Here is an 18,009-nt window from a genome sequence, read left to right on the forward strand (position 1 = left end):
ACAGTGTGAGCATTTGTGGGGCTTCTGCTCTGTGAGGGTTCTCTCGCTTTCTCCACAGTGGGCACATGTATAGTTTCTCTTGTGTGGGTTCTCTCGTGGGACACAAGCTCTAAGTTGCTACCAAAGCTTTGGCCACAACGCCAGCATTTGTACATTCTCCCTCCCGCATGGCTATTCTCAGGAGTTAAAAGGTGCGGAATTTGACCAAAGCTTTTCCCAGGTGCTTCGAATCTCATACTGTTTACTTGCTGCAGGGCTGTGGCTTCACTATGTCTTTCCTTCAGAAAAATACAGATTCAGCAGCTACCATCTCATGATTATTTCTGTTCTGACTCTCTGCCCTGCCTGGATTCTCCTCGCCTTTTTTACCTTGAGGGGAATCATTCTCTTGGACCGCTTCCGATGTCTTCTCCTGAGATTCCTCCTCCTCAGGGCTTTCTAAAAAAGGCTTTGGCTCCTCCTCAATCTCGCCCAGTTGTTCATCGCCTGCTGGAGGAAACGGGGAGAATCCAGAAGTAAATTTAGGTGATGTTGCTTGAGATTAGTGAATGACAGTACGATTGGCATGCTGGCCAAAATAAATCGGACACCGATTGTCAACAGAGTGACAGATGGACGACCTATTGTTCGACAACGGTGAAACCGTGTTCAGGATTTTGGATTGCTATTATTATTTTATTTTTATATTTATTCCCCGCCACTCCCGAAGCTGGCTCGTGGCGGATTACGTAAGTCCATAAAAACAATTGAAAACCCAGTTAAAAGGACACAAAAATTCCAATCACAATCATAACATGATATAAAAACATGGGGAAAAGTGAGAACCCACTTCAGCCTACCTCTTGGGGGGGGGGGGGGGAAGGAAGAAAGAAGGCTGGATGGTTTAAGACAGGGATAGTCAACCTGTGGTCCTCCAGATGTCCATGGACTACAATTCCCATGAGCCCCTGCCAGCAAATGCCAGTGGTCTATCTAGTCCAGCATCCTGCCTCACTCGGGGCCAACCAGTTCCTCTGGAGGGCCAACAACAGGGCAGGGGGGACTGAAGCCTTCTCCTGAGGTTGCCTCCCGGCTTTGAGACTGAGAGGATGTTTCCAGCTCTGCAATATCCTTTTGGAGATACACTGAATGGGATAAAGAGAAGATTCCCCTTCAGCAACTAGGAAATTTGGCTTCTGTTGGTCTTTGCCTTGCCTTGCCACCTAAAAGTGACTCCCAGCTTTGCTATTATAGGCACTCAGCCCCAGCGGAACCTGCTTTTCCATGCAAAAGGCCAAATGCTTTGGGCAAAATTTACTGTTTCTGGTAGCTTCCCCCACCCATGACATCACAGCAGGTCAGCCAATGACTAGAAGAGGCATCCAGAAAGGCAGCAGGCCAATTACAGCCAGGTTTTAATCCCTTCCTGTGCAATTTCAGAAATACCTAACTGCTGCCGTTGTCTACAGAGCACTTTGGCTGGGGCCGGAACACCTTCAGGAATTCATTAAGACCGGCCCTGCCCGGTAAGTCTCACCTGAAACGTTTGCGCTTCCATCAACGCCCTGCTTGGCTTCCATCAAACGTGGCTTCTTCGCTCCTCCCGGCAATTCCTCCCTTCTCTTGAGACGATTTACAAACATGCCTTTTGACGAGGCCGTATTCTGCAGGGGGGAGGAATTAAAAATGAAATCAGGAGGCGGGCAAAGAACTGTGCAGACATAAAGAGGGAGGCTTGAGCCATTCCATCAGTACTTCCAGACATCTGGCTCATGAGTCTGGGGGTGAGTCAAGAGGGCCATCCATCAAGTGGAAGAGTTGGGCATCATCGGTGTACTGATGACATCCCAGTCCGAACCTCCGTACCAGCCGGGCAAGAGGGCACATAAAGATATTAAACAGGATTGCGGAGAGAACTGCTCCTTGTGGCACCCCGCCTGGGAGTTGACAGCGACACGATGGGTTGTCTCCAATTGCTAGCCTCTCCTCTCTGCGACCCCGAAGAAAAGAGATCGGCCACTGGAGGGCGGTGGCAGCAAGGCAGCTAGCTAGTAGCCCATGGCCTATTGTGTCAAGCACAGCTGTAAAATCAAGCAATACCAGAGATGCTGACCCGCCTTGGTCCTGCGGGTGAAGGAGGTCATCTACCAGGGCCGCCAGCGCTGTTTCAACGGCATAACCAGGCCGGAAGCCCGACTGGGCTGGATCCAGGGCCAAAGTGTCATCCAGGAATGAATTGGCCCACGGCAGCTCTTTCCACAGCTTACCTAGAAAGGCTGGTACGAGCCTCTTGTGGCGCAGAGTGGCAAGGCAGCAGAAATGCAGTCTGAAAGCTCCGCCCATGAGGCTGGGAGTTCGATCCCAGCAGCCGGCTCAAGGTTGACTTGATCCAAGGTTTGCTGGATCGGGGAAATTCGGTTGATGTCATTTACTTGGATTTTAGTAAAGCTTTTGACAAGGTTCCCCATGATGTTCTGATGGATAAGTTGAAGGACTGCAATCTGGATTTTCAGATCGTTAGGTGGATAGGGAATTGGTTAGAGAACCGCACTCAAAGAGTTGTTGTCAATGGTGTTTCATCAGACTGGAGAGAGGTGAGTAGCGGGGTACCTCAGGGTTCGGTGCTCGGCCCGGTACTTTTTAACATATTTATTAATGATCTAGATGAGGGGGTGGAGGGACTACTCATCAAGTTTGCAGATGACACCAAATTGGGAGGACTGGCAAATACTCCGGAAGATAGAGACAGAGTTCAACGAGATCTGAACACAATGGAAAAATGGGCAAATGAGAACAAGATGCAATTTAATAAAGATAAGTGTAAAGTTCTGCATCTGGGTCAGAAAAATGAAAAGCATGCCTACTGGATGGGGGATACGCTTCTAGGTAGCACTGTGTGTGAACGAGACCTTGGGATACTTGTGGATTGTAAACTAAACATGAGCAGGCAGTGTGATGCAGCGGTAAAAAAGGCAAATGCCATTTTGGGCTGTATCAACAGAGCCATCACATCAAAATCACAAGATGTCATAGTCCCATTGTATACGGCACTGGTCAGACCACACCTGGAGTACTGTGTGCAGTTCTGGAGGCCTCACTTCAAGAAGGACATCGATAAAATTGAAAGGGTACAGAGGAGAGCGACGAAGATGATCTGGGGCCAAGGGACCAAGCCCTATGAAGATAGGTTGAGGGACTTGGGAATGTTCAGCCTGGAGAAAAGGAGGTTGAGAGGGGACATGATAGCCCTCTTTAAGTATTTGAAAGGTTGTCACTTGGAGGAGGGCAGGATGCTGTTTCTGCTGGCTGCAGAGGAAAGGACACGCAGTAATGGGTTTAAACTTCAAGTACAACGATATAGGCTAGATATCAGGAAAAAGTTTTTCTCAGTCAGAGTAGTTCAGCAGTGGAATAGGCTGCCTAAGGAGGTGGTGAGCTCCCCCTCACTGGCAGTCTTCAAGCAAAGGTTGGATACACACTTTTCTTGGATGCTTTAGGATGCTTAGGGCTAATCCTGCGTTGAGCAGGGGGTTGGACTAGATGGCCTGTATGGTCCCTTCCAACTCTATGATTCTATGATTCTATGACTCAGCCTTCCATCCTTCCGAGGTCGGTAAAATGAGTACCCAGCTTGCTGGGGGTAAACGGTAATGACTGGGGAAGGCACTGGCAAACCACCCCGTATTGAGTCTGCCATGAAAACGCTGGAGGGCGTCACCCCAAGGGTCAGACATGACTCGGTGCTTGCACAGGGGATACCTTTACCTAGAAAGACTAGGTGCAAGACAGGGTGGTAGCTGGCAGGCCCATGGAGATCCAGAGATGGTTTCTTCACCAAAGGTGGCACCCCTGCCTCCTTCAGCCCCCCTGGGGGTTCTCCGGTTGGGGGGGAGAGGGGTGGTGGTGGAAAGCACAACCCCAGAGAATTTTCAAGGCCAGAGAAATCCAGAGGTGGTTTTCCCCGGCCTTCCTCTGCATAGCAACTCTGGGATTCTTTGAGAGTCTCACGTACAAGATGAACATGAGTTGGTTTTTGTACCCTGCTTTTCACTGCCCGAAGGAGCCCCAAAGCGGCTTCCAGTCGCCTTCCCTTCCTCTCCCCATAAGAGACACCCTGTGTGGAAGGTGAGGTTGAGAGAGCCTTAGACTCGAACTTGGTTCTGGCTTTATGCTTCATTTTATTGTGGGTTCTGGTTATTCCACAAAGGGGGAAGGGGCTTCTTTTGGGACAACCTCATATTTCTGGCTTGGGATGCGTCTTATTCTCACCTGTGGTTCCCTCCCCTTGGCACCTTGCTGTGCTTTCAGGAACTCCTCCGCCAGGCTCACCGCTTGGGCGCAGTTCTCTGGATTGTTCTCCCTGACCCAGAGCTGCATCTCTGGGGGCAGGACAGCCAAGAACTGCTCGAGGGCCAGCTGGTCCAGGATCTGCTCCTTGCTGTGCCTCTTGGGCCTCAGCCACTGGCAGCACAGCTCCTGCAGCTGCCGGCAGGTCTCCCGAGGGCCCTCCAGTTCTTGGTAGGCGAGTGTCCTGAAGCGCGAACGCCACATTTCTACCCGGATGGCATCCCAAGTTCGGATTCTCTTCTCCTTCCCTTCATGGTCCTGCTTTGCTTCTCCAGTGGGAATTGGCCGGGGCTGGGAAGCCCCCAACCCATCAGGCTCAGTCAGGCCCTCAGAAGCTGCTGGAGCTGTACTCGATTCAGGCCGTTGTGGGCCACCCCCTCTAGGGCAGGGAGACTGAAGGGTCTTCAGGAATTCCTGGAACTGGGCATCCCAATTTTGGGAAAGCTTTTCCTCTAGCTCGTGTTTGCCGCTCCTCCCCGTTGTGAGACCGTCTGCTGTTTCCATTTCTTCCTTTGAAGGAACCTTCCAAACAAGATGTTGAAACATCAGGGTTCCTCAATGAAAGGTGGGACCTGATGATGTTTTCCGATAGTACTACACTCTTCCGTGGGCAAGAAAAAAAATGGAAACAAAAACCATAATAGAGGAACAGCTGTTTTTGTGTATCCCACTTCTTACTACCCGAAGGAGTCTCAAAGAAGCTTACAATCTCCTTCCTTTCCTCACCCCATAACAAAAACCCCGTCAGGTAGGTGGGTCTGAGAGAGCTCTGAGAGAACTGTGGCTGGCTGAAGGTCAGTCATCCAATCAGTCAAACCAAGTTCTCCAGAGTAGAGACTGCCACTCTTAACCACTACCCCAAGCTGGCTCTCTCTGCAGGGAAATGCTTGGAGTGAAGCCTCCAAATTCTGGTACGCTCCAAAATCTAGTAATGTAGATGCAGCAACGGCGACTTGCTTAGATGGGGTTAAAAGGGCGTTCGATAAATTCATCGGACACGTCGTATGAATTTCAGCGCTAATGGTGGCTAAACAGAACCTCCCGTTTCAGAGGCAGTGTACCCTTGATCATCCATTGCTGGGTGATGGCAGCAGGGGAGAGATCCTGCTGGATGCTTCCTGAAGGAAACAGGATCCTGGACTGCTGAAATCCAGCACAGCCCTTCTTGAGTTTTTGATGAAGGCCATCATTGCAAGAAATGTTAGAGAGCACCATTAAGTACGCGTGTTGAAGGATGCAGTAAACAACTTGCTGTCTGCATTTCTTTGTCAATTTAGTAGGCAGAACTAGAAACTGTGCAAGAATTCATTGCTGCCACAGGAAGTGGTGACTACAAGGAGACAGCCTCAAGAGGGGATTGGATGAACCATTGGAGCAGAGGTTAGTCAGTGGCTCTTAGGCACAAGGTATAGATGGGGAGCATGCACCTGCACAGAACTAGCCTCCTCCCTCCCTGCTGGTGCCCTGAGTTGACTTTCGTTGATCTTGGGGCTGCCACTAATCCCAAAATCTTCTCCATTGTATCTGAGGAAGTGGGTGTGCACACAAAAGCTGATATCTTGAATAAAACTTCATTGGTCTTAAATGCGCCCCTGTTCTTCTTCTGCAATCTGTTAACTCTAGCATTTGTATGCTTACTCAGGGCAATTTACAGCAATTATCATGCACCTTGATTCTAGCCAGCTCTTCCTGGCAATTAACATGCCCCCTTTCTAATGGCTGAGGATATTCCGTTCCCCTGCTAGCCAGGGAACCCCCAAGCTCATGAAAATGCTCTCAGGCAGGAACCCTGAGACAGCTCTTAAAAGTGGCCTAACATGCCTTGTTCTTGTTGTTAGGTGCGAAGTCGTGTCCGACCCATCGCGAACCCCTGGACAATGATCCTCCAGGCCTTCCTGTCCTCTACCATTCCCCGGAGTCCATTTAAGTTTGCACCGACTGCTTCAGTGACTCCATCCAGCCACCTCATTCTCTGTCGTCCCCTTCTTCTTTTGCCCTCGGTCACCCCCAGCACTAATATGCCTAGTTGGCTTTTAATACAGGATCCTGGCCTAGCCCCCAAAAGCCATAAATTTTGTTATATTATCCCACTGCCTTAAACTGTTAATGGTATAATTCAATGATGTGGTTTTATTGAAACTGATATGGTTTTATAGGAAGATTTACTCTGTTGTTTGTTTCACTCTCTTAAGCATTATTACTTAATCTGGGATTGCTTCAGTAATTAATCTGGTCAATCATCGTAGTAAATTAATGGATGATTGTTTCTCCTGTACCTGAAGAAGCGAGCTATGCACATGAAAGCTTCTACCTGGAACTAAACTTTGCTGGCCTTCAAGGTGCCGCTGAATTTAAACTTGGAAAACTTTCTCAGTTCTGAAATCTAAAAAAAATTATTATTTGCTATCGCCCCCTGAACTCAAGAGGTCCTATTAGTCTCGAAGGCCCTACTGGACTCTGGCTTTTTTGTACCCTGACAGAGTAACACAGCTGCCCATGCAGCTCTACATATCTCAACCTCTCTGCAACTGGAAGCAAACCTCCCACGGGGACCCTGATCTTGGGGCCAGGAGAAGCAAAGCAACCCGGCCAGGTGGGCAGGATCTTCCCTCCTCCCGCATGCACCTGTGGCTCACCTGCCCTCCGCCTCACCTGCCTGCCGATCCCGGAGCACCAGAAGCTGCAAGAGGCAAAAAGGAGGATGCAAACAGCTGCCTTCTGCAAAAGGACAGGAAGGAGCCTTTCTGTGGGCTCGCCTTCCCACGTGGCCACTCTGGGACTCAGAACTCGGTTGCCTTAACCCCTTCCTGGCCTCCCCGTCATTCCCTGGTCTCAGTGCAGAAGGGCAGGTGGGCTCCTTGTGGGAGCAAACCCAGAGAGGGAGGAGGGTTGGTGGGGCGCCTTGAAAACTAACCTTTTTGCAGTCCTCGCCTTCGCAGGGAATAGAGCAGGGGTAGTCAAACTGCGGCCCTCCAGATGTCCATGGACTACAATTCCCAGGAGCCCCTGCCAGCGAATGCTGGCAGGGGCTCCTGGGAATTGTAGTCCATGGACATCTGGAGGGCCGCAGTTTGACTACCCCTGGACTAGAGGGTCTGGGTGAACAAATGTCTGACCTCAGGCAAAAGGGAAGCCAGCCGCTGCTCCCTGCCAGGCTGATCCAGAAGAACTTGTCTGCATTCAGAGGGTGACAACAAAACCACTCTTGTATATGAGTTCTTAAGGCAGGGGTAGTCAAACTGCGGCCCTCCAGATGTCCATGGACTACAATTCCCATGATCCCCTGCCAGCAAATGCTGGCAGGGGCTTCTGGGAATTGTAGTCCATGGACATCTGGAGGGCCGCAGTTTGACTACCCCTGTCTTAAGGGGTCGTCTGGAGGTCTCCCATATTTAAGACCCAGGTGGGACTCCCTGCTCTGCCACAGAAGCTCACTGGGCAACCGTGGACCAGTTGCAGCTTCTCAGCCTGGCCTGCCTCTCAGGGTTGTTGTGCGGATAAAAATGGAGTCAGGGAGCACAATGTAAGCTGCTTTGCCTCCCCATTGGTGTATAAAGAAAGTACGAAAATTAAGATCCATTCCCCGGGATACTATGGCTGTTTCAGAGGATGGGCGGTATGATGTTATACTTCACTGGGTCCCTCCTCTGGTTCCACCCCCAGGAATTTCCCATCCCTAAGCCCTGGATGGTGTGGGCATGAGTGTAGATAATAGAGGCCACCACTGAGAAGGCACGTTCAGGTATGTGAAGTGGTGGCAGTTTGCTCTTCCTCTTCTTTTCCTCCCTCGTCAGGGAGAAGGCCATCGGTGGTTAGAAGTAGCTTCACTGGTTGCCTGTTGGCTAAGAGTGTCCATGTTTACCTGTGCACTGCCCTGAGAGGGGGTTATTAAATGGCAACGGAGTATTATTGTACTGACAGGTTCTCTGAATTCCAGGCAATCATTTTAAAAGAGCAAACATCTCTAGCCCTTTTTGTTGAGAAAGTAGAAAGGGAAAGGCATAGCTTCTCAATGAAAGGGACTAACTTTTTTAAAATGGAAGTTGGGAATTCTGAGAGCCTGGGTCACATATTATCCTAATGTTATAGTAATGCCCTATTGCTGATTTAAAATACCCAGTGAAAATGCCCTCGGAGTGAGGGGAGTGGCCACTGCTCCAGTGGAAGGCTGGAGGAAAGCCAGAAGCTGGAATATAATAGAACCATGAAGAACAGTTCTGTAGAGTGAAATAACAAAATGCACTTTTGGCCAGAGGAAAAATCCCCCTGTTCCTTGAACCGAGGAGGCTTTACATGGCGTGATTGACATCATTGTGTGGCATTTGCCTGAGAACATTTGGAGAATATTAAAGGGGCAGCTAGAGGAAGCATTTTGAAAGGTGGCAGCCCTAGCTATTAACTAGATAAGTCACATAGGGTTGCTAACCTCCAGGTGGGGACTGGAGATCTTGTGCAATTCAGAAGTAGGAGGGGATTTATTAAAAAACACAATCATTTAGGGGTTCCCCCCCAGACACTTTAAATGTGGCAGATATCTTAATGCTGACATCCCTTTTATGACATCACTTTCCTAGTCTTTTCAACTTAAGAAGGAAGATCCAACCAGAACATCGAGTTCTTCATCCTGCTTCCATAAGAAGCCACTCAGATGCTCTCCTGTTAGTTGTGTCACACCCCACAACCCCAGCTGTGTGTTCCAAGCTATACCACTAGTGAATACGGAAATTCTGTTTAGCCATTGTTTGAGAGATCGCCTGCTTCTTTACATGGAAGCTCTATGTGATTAATCGCAAGTATCTCTTAAAAGTCGACTAATTTAGTGGTGTGTGAATGTTTAGGTTCAGAAAATTTAATAATGACCATGAAAACACTGCAGTCTGATGTGTATCAAAGCTTGACTGAGGTGACAACAGAAACAGAACACAAATACCCCAGCAATAAGCAATTAAATGTACAGTCCAACAACTACAAAACAAGGAGTTCCTCTTCAAATAACCTGGCCATTTTTTTAAAAGTTGCAGGCCATCAATTTACAAAGGAAAGCCCAGCAGAGATACCTCAGTCAATTGAGGCAAACTTAGAAATCTCTTCCAAGATGGCTCTCTTCCCCCAGCAGAACGTTCTTCCACTGAAATGAGCAACACTTCAAAAGGTGTTTGAACTTCCCTCTCTGCCCCCACCACAGCCAAAATGACTTTAAAAGACTTGGATTATACTTGTGACCAGGCTCCAAAAAGATATATGGGATGGAGCAGTGGGAACCATGCCCCACTATGTCAACCCCTTGCTCCAAACCACATGCACTGACATCCCTAGAAGCTGTCAGAAACAACCGCTTTCCCTCAGCCCAAACCCTTATGTGATAAAAAAAAATTCAAATTAGGCTGACAGTACCCCTCTCTGTCTAAAAAAAATACCTATTTACCCTTCACACCTGATTTCAGAGTCCTTGCTTTAAAGAGAATCGAAAGCAAAACATAGATTCCTGCCCCAAGGAGGTTACAGAGAGATCTCAAAAAGCATGGAGAAGCAGACTTAACCCCAAGAGCTCCTCTTGGAATACATGGTTACCCATTCCTTCACTGTATTCTCATAATAATGTTCATGAGAGATTGGCCGGAGGTCTCCCGGTGCCAAGGTATTAGCATTAGCGAGTTCAGCTCCGTTTTTTCCTGAGATGGATCGTGCACCGTGTCTACCTCTTCTCACAATCCGAACATCTGTACGGTTTCTGCAACGTGTCCGTTCTCCCGATGTTCCGCCCACAGTCTGAGCACAGAAGGGGCTGAATACTTCCGTGGACGCTCTGGTGGCTGAGGACTTCCGAACTATAGCGGAAACGTTTCCCGCAGACTGGGCACTCAAACGGCTTCTCCTCTCCGGCATGAATTTTCTGATGTAGACGGAGGCCGTAATTGGTGGAGAATCTTATCCCACAGTCTGAGCATCGGTAGGGCTTCTCCCCTGTGAGGATCCTTCCGTGCACCACCAGAGGAGAGCGCCAGCTGGCGTTGTTGTTGCAGGCGGGGTATTTGTACGGTTTCTTGTCCCTGTGGACTCTCTGGTGGATTTTGAGACCTGAGTTGCTTTCGAAGCTATCTCCACACACCGTGCACTTAGAACGTTTCTCCACATTGTGCATTCCCTCTCGCAATTTTGACCCACAGTGGGAGCATTTGTGGGGCTTCTGCCCTATGTAAATTCTCTCGTTTTCCCCACAGTGGGCACACTTATACAGTTTCTCGCCCATGTGCTTTCTCTCATGGGACAAAAGGTCCGAGCTGCTAGCAAAGTTCTGGCCACAATGCCAGCATTCGTACGTTTTCCCTCCTGCCTGGCTTGTCTCGTGAGTCAAGAGGTGTGGGCTTGGACTCAAGCTGTCCTCGTGGGCTTCACATTTCATGCTCTTGACCTGCTGCAAGCCTAGGGCTTCACCGAGAGCTTGGCCAGGGCCTTCAGAAAGAACGGGCTCCGTGGTCTCCATCTCATGGTTGTTTCCATTCTGACTCTCTGCTCTGCTTGGATTCTCATCCCCTTTTCCGCCCTGAGGAGAATCGTTCTCTTTGGCTGTTTCCGACAGCCTCTCCTGCAGTTCCTCTTCCTCAGCGATTTCCAAGAACGGTGTCAGCTTCTCGTCAGGTTTGCTCAGCCACCCATTGCCTGCCGGAGGAAAAGGGGAGAACCCAGAAGTGAGTTTAGGTGATGTGACTTGAGATCAGTAAATCAACCAGTCACCGATTGTCAAAAGACGGATGGATGGACCACCTACCGCTTGACAAAGGTGAAAGAGTGTACAGATTCTGAACGTGACCTGTGGGTGTCAGGACCTTTTTTTAGCATGGTTCTGGCATCATTTGGACACAAGGGCAGAAGAAGGTCTCCAAGTCGTGAACATCAGAAGAGCCCTGCTGGATCAGACAGGTGGTCCATCTGGACAAGCATCCTGCTTCAGTCATGGCCAACCAGTTCCTCTGGAGCACAGGGACTGAGGCCTTCTCCTGAGGTTGCCTCCTGGCTCTGGGACTGAGAGGAAGTTTCCAGCTCTCCAATGTCCTTTTGGAGTGGGATAAAGGCAAGATTTTCCCTTCAGCAACTAGGAAATTCCCTTTAGCAACTAGGAAATTTGGCTTCTATTTTTCTTCGCCCTGGTATGCCACCTAAAACTGACTTCCAGCTTTAATTATTTTATTTATTAATTATATTTCTCTATACCGCCCTCCTGTAAGGCTTAGGCCGATTTACTAATAGAGATATTGTGCCACAGCGGAAGCTGCTTCCCATGCAAAAGACAAAGTACTTTGAAAAAAATATATACTGTTTCCAGTAGCATTCCCCGCCCCTGACCGTCCATGACATCACGGCAGGCCAGCCAATGACTAGGAGAGGTTACCAGAAAGGCTGTAGTCAGGTAAGCCCCAGGCTTTACTCCCTTTCTGTTCAGTTTCAGAAATATGGAACTGCTACCATTGTCCACAGACCTGGAAGAGGGCCCATTCTGTTCAAAAGAGCAATATAGCTGCCGCTGGAACACCTTCAGGAATTCATTCAGTCTTACCCTGCCTGGTCAGTCTTACCTGAGACATTTGTGCTTCCTTCAACGCACTTTCTGGCTTCTGCGAAACACGGATCCTTCGCTGCTCCGGGCAATTCCTTGCATGTCTCGGGTGGATTTACAAACAGGTCTTCTGATGAGCTCTTAATCGGAATCAGGGGGAGGAATAAAAAATGAAATCAGGGGGCAGACAGCGTGGAGACTTACGGTAAACTCCACAATACACAGAAGTATGAATTCAAGTCTACTGGTTGGTCGGTTCCAGACCTCTACAGCCTAGTCCTATATCCTTGTTTATTGAATGACAGAGCGGTTTCTCAGTGGAACAGGCTTCCTCGGGAGGTGGTGGGTTCTCCATCTTTGGAGATTTTTAAACAGAGGCTGGAGAGCCATCTGACGGAGAGGCTGATTCTGGGAAGGCTCAAGGGGGTGGCAGGTTACAGTGGATGAGCGATGGGGTTGTGAGTGTCCTGCGTTGAGCAGGGGGTTGGACTAGATGACCCAGGATGTCCCTTCCAACTCTATGATTCTATGAATCTATTATTCTATGATTCTATGTCCCATTATTGATAATACTGACACAATCTGCACAATCTGCCTTGAGTTCAGCGAGAAAGGCAGACCATAAATACTGGGAATAAATATCTCACTGGGGAGGGGCCGTACCTCTGTGGTAAAACCTCAGGTTTAATTCCCAACATTTCCAGTTAAAAGGACCAGGCAGGAGGTGATGGGAAAGACCTCAGCCTCAAAGCCTGGAGAGCCACTGCCAGTCAGAGCAGATTATACCATTCATTCATTCATTCATTCATTCACTCACTCACTCACTCACTCACTCACTCACTCACTCACTCACTCACTCACTCATTGGATTTATTACCCGCCACTCTCCATAAACATCCATCAGCGGGTTACAATAACAATACAAGCCCCAATACAGAAACATTCAAAAACCCAATAATCCATATTAAAATAATACTCTGGCAGCGAGCAAATAAGAAAGAGACCCACCCCCAGCTACCCCCCTACTCTGACAACCCCTCCCCTAGCATTTCAGGGGGAAGATACCCTCCAGGGGCATCAGTCGATCTAGCTCTTAATCTCTTATGCAATGTAAAATATGGAGTTGTAGAGGGGGCCCTCGATCTTCCATGCCATGGCCTCAACCAAAGACCCAGCGGAAGAGCTGTTTTACAGGCCCTGCAGAACTGCGAAAGCTCCTGTGGGGCCCTCAGCTCTTCCTGGAGCTCATTCCACCAGGTTGGGGCTTAGCTGTCAGGATCTGAGGAGATCCAGTTAGCGTGGCTGATCCAAGTTTGGGCTGTTGATTATTGTACGAGACCCATAATAGATTACTCCAATTCTATCAATGCAGGAGGGCTATTGTGTTGGTGTGAAGCAGCAGAAGTTCACATTCCGTGGCACCTTTAAAGCCTAAAAGGTAAAGGTAAAGGTATCCCCTGTGCAAACACTGGGTCATGTCTGACTCTTGGGGTGACGCCCTCCAGCGTTTTCATGGCAGACTCAATACGGGGTGGTTTGCCAGTGCCTTCCCCAGTCATTACCGTTTACCCCCCAGCAAGCTGGGTGCTCATTTTACCGACCTCGGAAGGAGGGAAGGCTGAGTCAACCTTGAGCCAGCTCTTGGGATTGAACTCCCAGCCTCATGGGCAGAGCTTCAGACTGCATGTCTGCTGCCTTACCACTCTGCGCCACAAGAGGCCTTTAAAGCCTACAAACCTTAAAAACCTTGGTCTTAAAGGTGCCACTGGGCTCAACCTTTGTTCTGGTTTTATACTCCACTATATTGTGGTTTTGTTTCATAAATGGAGGAAGCCCTCACCGAATTATGGGGAGAAGGTTCTTGTTCTCACCTGTGTTTCCCATCCCTTGGCACCTTGCTGCGCTTTCAGGAACTCCTCCGCCAGGCTCACCGCTTGGGCGCAGTTCTCTGGATTACTCTCGCTGACCCAGCGCTGCATCTCTGGGGGCAGGACAGCCAAGAACTGCTCCAGGGCAAGCAGGTCCAGGATGTGCTCCTTGCTGTGCCTCTTGGGCCTCAGCCACTGACAGCACAGCTCCTGCAGCTGCCGGCAGGTCTCCCGAGGGCCCTCCAGTTCTTGGTAGGCGAGTGTCCTGAAGCGCGAACGCCACATTTCTACCCGGATGGCATCCCAAGTTCGGATTCTCTTCTCCTTCCCTTCATGGCCCTGCTTTGCTTCTCCGGTGGGAATTGACTGGGGCTGGGAAGCCCCCAACCCACCAGGCTCAGTCAGGCCTTTGGAAGGTGCTGGATCCGTTGTTCTCGGTTCAGGTTGTTGTGGGCCACCCCCTCTAGAGCAGGGAGTCTGAAGGGTCTTCAGGAATTCCTGGAACTGGGCATCCCAATTTTGGGAAAGCTTTTCCTCTAGCTCTTGTTTGCTGGTCCTCCCCGTTGTGAGACCGTCTGCTTTTTCCATTTCTTCTTTGAGATGATCTTCCAAACAGGATGTCGAAGCATCGGAACTCTTCAACGAAAGGTGGGACCTGATGACGTTTTCAGATAATACCAGAGTCTTCTGTGGGCGAGGAAAAAATAAAGAGAAAAGAAAACGGTAATAAAGGAACAGCTGTTTTTTGTTCCTCGCTTCTTACTACCTGAAGGAGTCTCAGAGAGGCTTACAATCACCTTCCCTTCCTCTCCCCACAACAGACACCCTGTGTGAGGTAGGTGGGGCGGAGAGAGCTCTGAGAGAACTGTGACTCGCCCAAGGTCACCCAGCTGGCTGCCTGTTGAGTAGTGAAGAATCAAAGCTGATTCTCCAGATTAGAGACTGCGACTCTTAACCACAACACCGAGCTGTCTCTCGCTACAGAGAAACCGTTGACTGAAGCCTCCATATCCCGGTAAACTCCAAGGTCTAGTAATGTGTCAAGGTGCACGGTTACAAGAGCATGCAATAAATTCATTAGATAGTTCCTAAGAATTTAATAGCTAACAGTGGGTAAATGGAACCTTCTGTTTCAGAGGCAGTGTACCGTTGAGCATCCATTTTTGGGAGATGGCAGCAGGTGAGGGACAATCCCTTTCTTATCCTGCTGGACGCTTCTTGGAAGCACTCAGGTGATCACCATGGGTAACAGGATCCTGGACTAGATCACAAAAGCAAGTCATAGATTCATGTTTATTTATTTTGTTATATAATCCCACTGGTAAGGTAAAGGTATCCCCTGTGCAAGCACCGAGTCATGTCTGACCCTTGGGGTGACGCCCTCCAGCGTTTTCATGGCAGACTCAATACGGGGTGGTTTGCCAGTGCCTTCCCCAGTCATAATCCCACTGTATTAGCCCGCTAATTGTATAATTCTAGTCAATGATGTGATTTTTTTTGAAATTGCTATGGTTTTGTAGGAAGATATATTCTGTTTATGCTTTATTATATCTCTTAAGCATTATTATTAATACTGTATATATGATATTTGACATTCTGGTCAATGAATGTAATAAATGAATAAATGACTTTTCCCCTGTACCTGAAGAAGTAAGCTGTGCACCAGGGCTGGTTTATCCATGTAGCATGTGCTACGGGCCCCACACCCTAGGGCCCGTGTTTTGCTTCCCTCTATGGATCAGGGCTGCAGTCTCTCTCCTCCCCCCTTTTCCCTCTTTAAGGACCCTCGGAGTGACACCCCTTTCAACTTTGGGGGGGGGGCCATGCACCTCCAGTCTGGGCGCTCCCTCTGCAACTGTGTTAGGGCCCCGCGAATCCTTAAACCACTCCTGCTCTGCACACGAAAGCTTATATCTGGACTTAAACTTTGTTAGCCTTGAAGATGCCGCTGGACTCAAAACTTTGAGAACTTTCTCAGTTCTTTAACATTTTAAAAAGTATTGATTTGATATTGCTTCTCGAACTAAGTCGATTATATCAGTCTTGAAGGCCCTACTGGACTCTTGATTTTTTTTTTTTTGTGCCCCGACAGAGTAACAGAGCTAAGTAACTCGGTCTACATATCTCAACTGCTCTGCAACTGGAAGCAGACCTCCGACTGGGATCCTGAGGCCAAGAGAAGCAAAGCAGCCCGACCAGATGGGCAAGATCTTCCCTCCTCCCGGGCGCACCTTTCGCTCACCTGCCCTCCGCCTCACCTGCCGGCAATCCCCGGGCACCAGAAGCGGCTCCCCCGCTGCAAGACGCAGGAGGAGGATGCAAACATCCGCTTTCCCCCGAAAAGGACAGGAAGGAACCGGTCTCCTTTCCTTTTGCCTTTCCACCTGGCCACTCTGGGACTCAAAAGTCAGCTATCTTAACCCCTTCCTCGCCACCCAATTTCCCACTGATTGGAGAGAAGGGCAGGTGGGCTTGACTTTGGTGCAGCATCCCCAGGGAAAGAGGGGGGCTGCTGCAGGGCCCTGAAACCCCTCCTTTTTGCAACCCTCCCCTTCAGAGGGCAAAGAGGCTCCTAAGTGCACAAAGATGTGTCCTCAGGCAATAGGGAAGCCGACAGCTGCTCCCTGCCAAGCCAACCCAGAACAAAATACCGCCTGTCTTCAGAGTGTGCCAACAAAAGAATTCAAGTATATGGATCCAGATGGGGATGAGCCTTGTTGTCATCACCAAGCCCTATGAAGATAGGTTGAGGGACTTGGGAATGTTCAGCCTGGAGAAAAGGAGGTTGAGAGGGGACATGATAGCCCTCTTTAAGTATTTGAAAGGTTGTCACTTGGAGGAGGGCAGGATGCTGTTTCTGTTGGCTGCAGAGGAGAGGACACGCAGTAATGGGTTTAAACTTCAAGTTCAACGATATAGGCTAGATATCAGGAAAAAAATTTTCACAGTCAGAGTAGTTCAGCAGTGGAATAGGCTGCCTAAGGAGGTGGTGAGCTCCCCCTCACTGGCAGGCTTCAAGCAAAGGTTGGATACACACTTTTCTTGGATGCTTTCGGGTGCTTTGGGCTAATCCTGCGTTGAGCAGGGGGTTGGACTAGATGGCCTGTGTGGCCCCTTCCAACTCTATGATTCTATGGTTCTATCTCCAGATGGGGCCTGGAGGTCTCCCAGAGTGAAGACCCAGGCTGGACTCCCCACTGTGCCACGGAAGCTCACTGGGCAACCCTGGGTCAATTGCAGATTCTCAGCCAGGCCTAGCTCACAGGGTTGTTGTGCAGATAAAATGGAGGGAGGCAGGGAGAACAATGTAAGCTGCTTTGGGTCCTCGTTGGGGACAGCGAGGCAGGGTGGAAAGGAAGGAAGTAAAGAGCCATTCCCCGGGATACACTGGCAATTTCCAAAGTATGGGAGGTATGATGTTATACCTCACTGGGTCCCTCCCTCTGGTTCCACCCCCAGGAATTTCCCATCTATAAGCCCTGGATGGTGTGTGGATGAATGTGGATAAGAAGGGCCACCACTGAGAAGGCAAGGCCTCGAATGTCAAACTGTGGCAGTTCACTCTTTTATTTTCCTCCCCCATGTGTGGTTAGGGGCCTCCCAGTACAGGGCCTGGGGTAGCTTCACTGGGTGCCTGTGGGCGAAGACTGCCCCTGTTTACCCTGGCATGGGCATGAAAGGTGTGTGTGTGTGTGTTAATTGCCAGTGGAGTATCATTGCATTCGTAAGTGTGACAGGTGTTGAATTCCCTGCAAATGAGAGAAGTCTCCAGCCCTTTTAATTGTGAAGATATAAAGGGAAAGGCATACCTTCTCAATGAAAGGGACTCTCTTTTTTTTTTTAATGGAAGCTGGGAATTCTGAGAGCCCGGGTCACGTATTATTCTAATACTAGGGGCAAAGCCTGTTGTATAGACGAATACAATTGGCGCTAGAGCTTGGGGGTGGGAAGAGTAAGGGGAGGGATTGTCCAGTCTATGAGGGCATACTAATGGTTACAGATGAGCTTTCCAGAGCCATCAGATATGTGATGGGAAAATCAGACTGGAGACTCTTCTTAGGGGGAGATTACATGGCAGCCAATTCCTCCCAGTTCTGCTTTCAAACTCATTTCCATTCTTGTGTGAAATTAGGTCACAGATACAGAAACATCTCGCTGCCCGAATCCACATGGGTTAATCACAGTACAGAAGTGTCCACACTACTCCTTCTGTTTCAATTTTTTTACTGTAGATAATATGTTATGTGCCCCCATGCTTCT

The 18,009-nt window shown here is 49.2% G+C and overlaps 3 protein-coding genes across 6 annotated transcripts in view; all 3 read right to left on the reverse strand.

Annotated features, from left to right (window-relative positions):
- The window catches only part of LOC143833963 (uncharacterized), a 28,534-nt gene extending 21,445 nt beyond the window's left edge, over nucleotides 1-7,089 (reverse strand). The window contains exons 1-2 of the mRNA XM_077330353.1: nucleotides 6,979-7,089; nucleotides 4,249-4,848 (exon numbers count right to left, since the gene is read on the reverse strand). Of these exons, the coding sequence (XP_077186468.1) occupies nucleotides 4,249-4,830 (582 nt within the window). The 5' untranslated portion in view covers nucleotides 4,831-4,848; nucleotides 6,979-7,089. The remainder of the gene's footprint in view (nucleotides 1-4,248; nucleotides 4,849-6,978) is intronic.
- Nucleotides 1-18,009, reverse strand: part of LOC143834116 (uncharacterized) — a 34,546-nt gene that overhangs the window by 1,670 nt on the left and 14,867 nt on the right. Inside the window, exons 2-3 of the mRNA XM_077330717.1 lie at nucleotides 1,517-1,643; nucleotides 370-486 (exon numbers count right to left, since the gene is read on the reverse strand). Coding sequence (XP_077186832.1) covers nucleotides 370-486; nucleotides 1,517-1,622 — 223 coding nt within the window. The 5' untranslated portion in view covers nucleotides 1,623-1,643. The remainder of the gene's footprint in view (nucleotides 1-369; nucleotides 487-1,516; nucleotides 1,644-18,009) is intronic.
- LOC143834037 (uncharacterized) lies at nucleotides 9,730-16,118 on the reverse strand. Of its 4 annotated transcripts, none has more exons than XM_077330564.1 (4): nucleotides 16,008-16,118; nucleotides 13,753-14,436; nucleotides 11,901-12,021; nucleotides 9,730-10,986 (listed from the first exon to the last, which is right to left on the reverse strand). In XM_077330564.1, the coding sequence occupies exons 2-4, from the start codon at nucleotides 14,335-14,337 to the stop codon at nucleotides 10,022-10,024; spliced, it is 1,671 nt and encodes a 556-aa protein (XP_077186679.1). In that variant the 5' UTR covers nucleotides 14,338-14,436; nucleotides 16,008-16,118; the 3' UTR covers nucleotides 9,730-10,021. The 4 variants fall into 4 exon arrangements, with proteins under 4 accessions (XP_077186679.1, XP_077186678.1, XP_077186681.1 ...); XM_077330563.1 differs by having other exon boundaries at nucleotides 15,992-16,108; XM_077330566.1 differs by having other exon boundaries at nucleotides 13,753-14,433; nucleotides 15,992-16,068.

Source organism: Paroedura picta, chromosome 3 (genome assembly GCF_049243985.1).
Source record: "Paroedura picta isolate Pp20150507F chromosome 3, Ppicta_v3.0, whole genome shotgun sequence".
Taxonomy (NCBI): Eukaryota; Metazoa; Chordata; class Lepidosauria; order Squamata; family Gekkonidae; genus Paroedura; species Paroedura picta.

What these genes read in the sequence shown, in the direction of transcription:
- LOC143834037 (XM_077330564.1), bottom strand. Translation starts at nt 14,337, where the DNA reads ATGGAAAAAGCAGACGGTCTCACAACGGGGAGGACCAGCAAACAAGAG. An exon ending in CCAAGGGATGGGAAACACAG is followed by an intron (nt 12,022 to 13,752) that starts GTGAGAACAAGA and finishes ATTCCGATTAAG; the next exon opens with AGCTCATCAGAAGACCTGTT. An exon ending in AGGAAGCACAAATGTCTCAG is followed by an intron (nt 10,987 to 11,900) that starts GTAAGACTGACC and finishes TTCCTCCGGCAG; the next exon opens with GCAATGGGTGGCTGAGCAAA.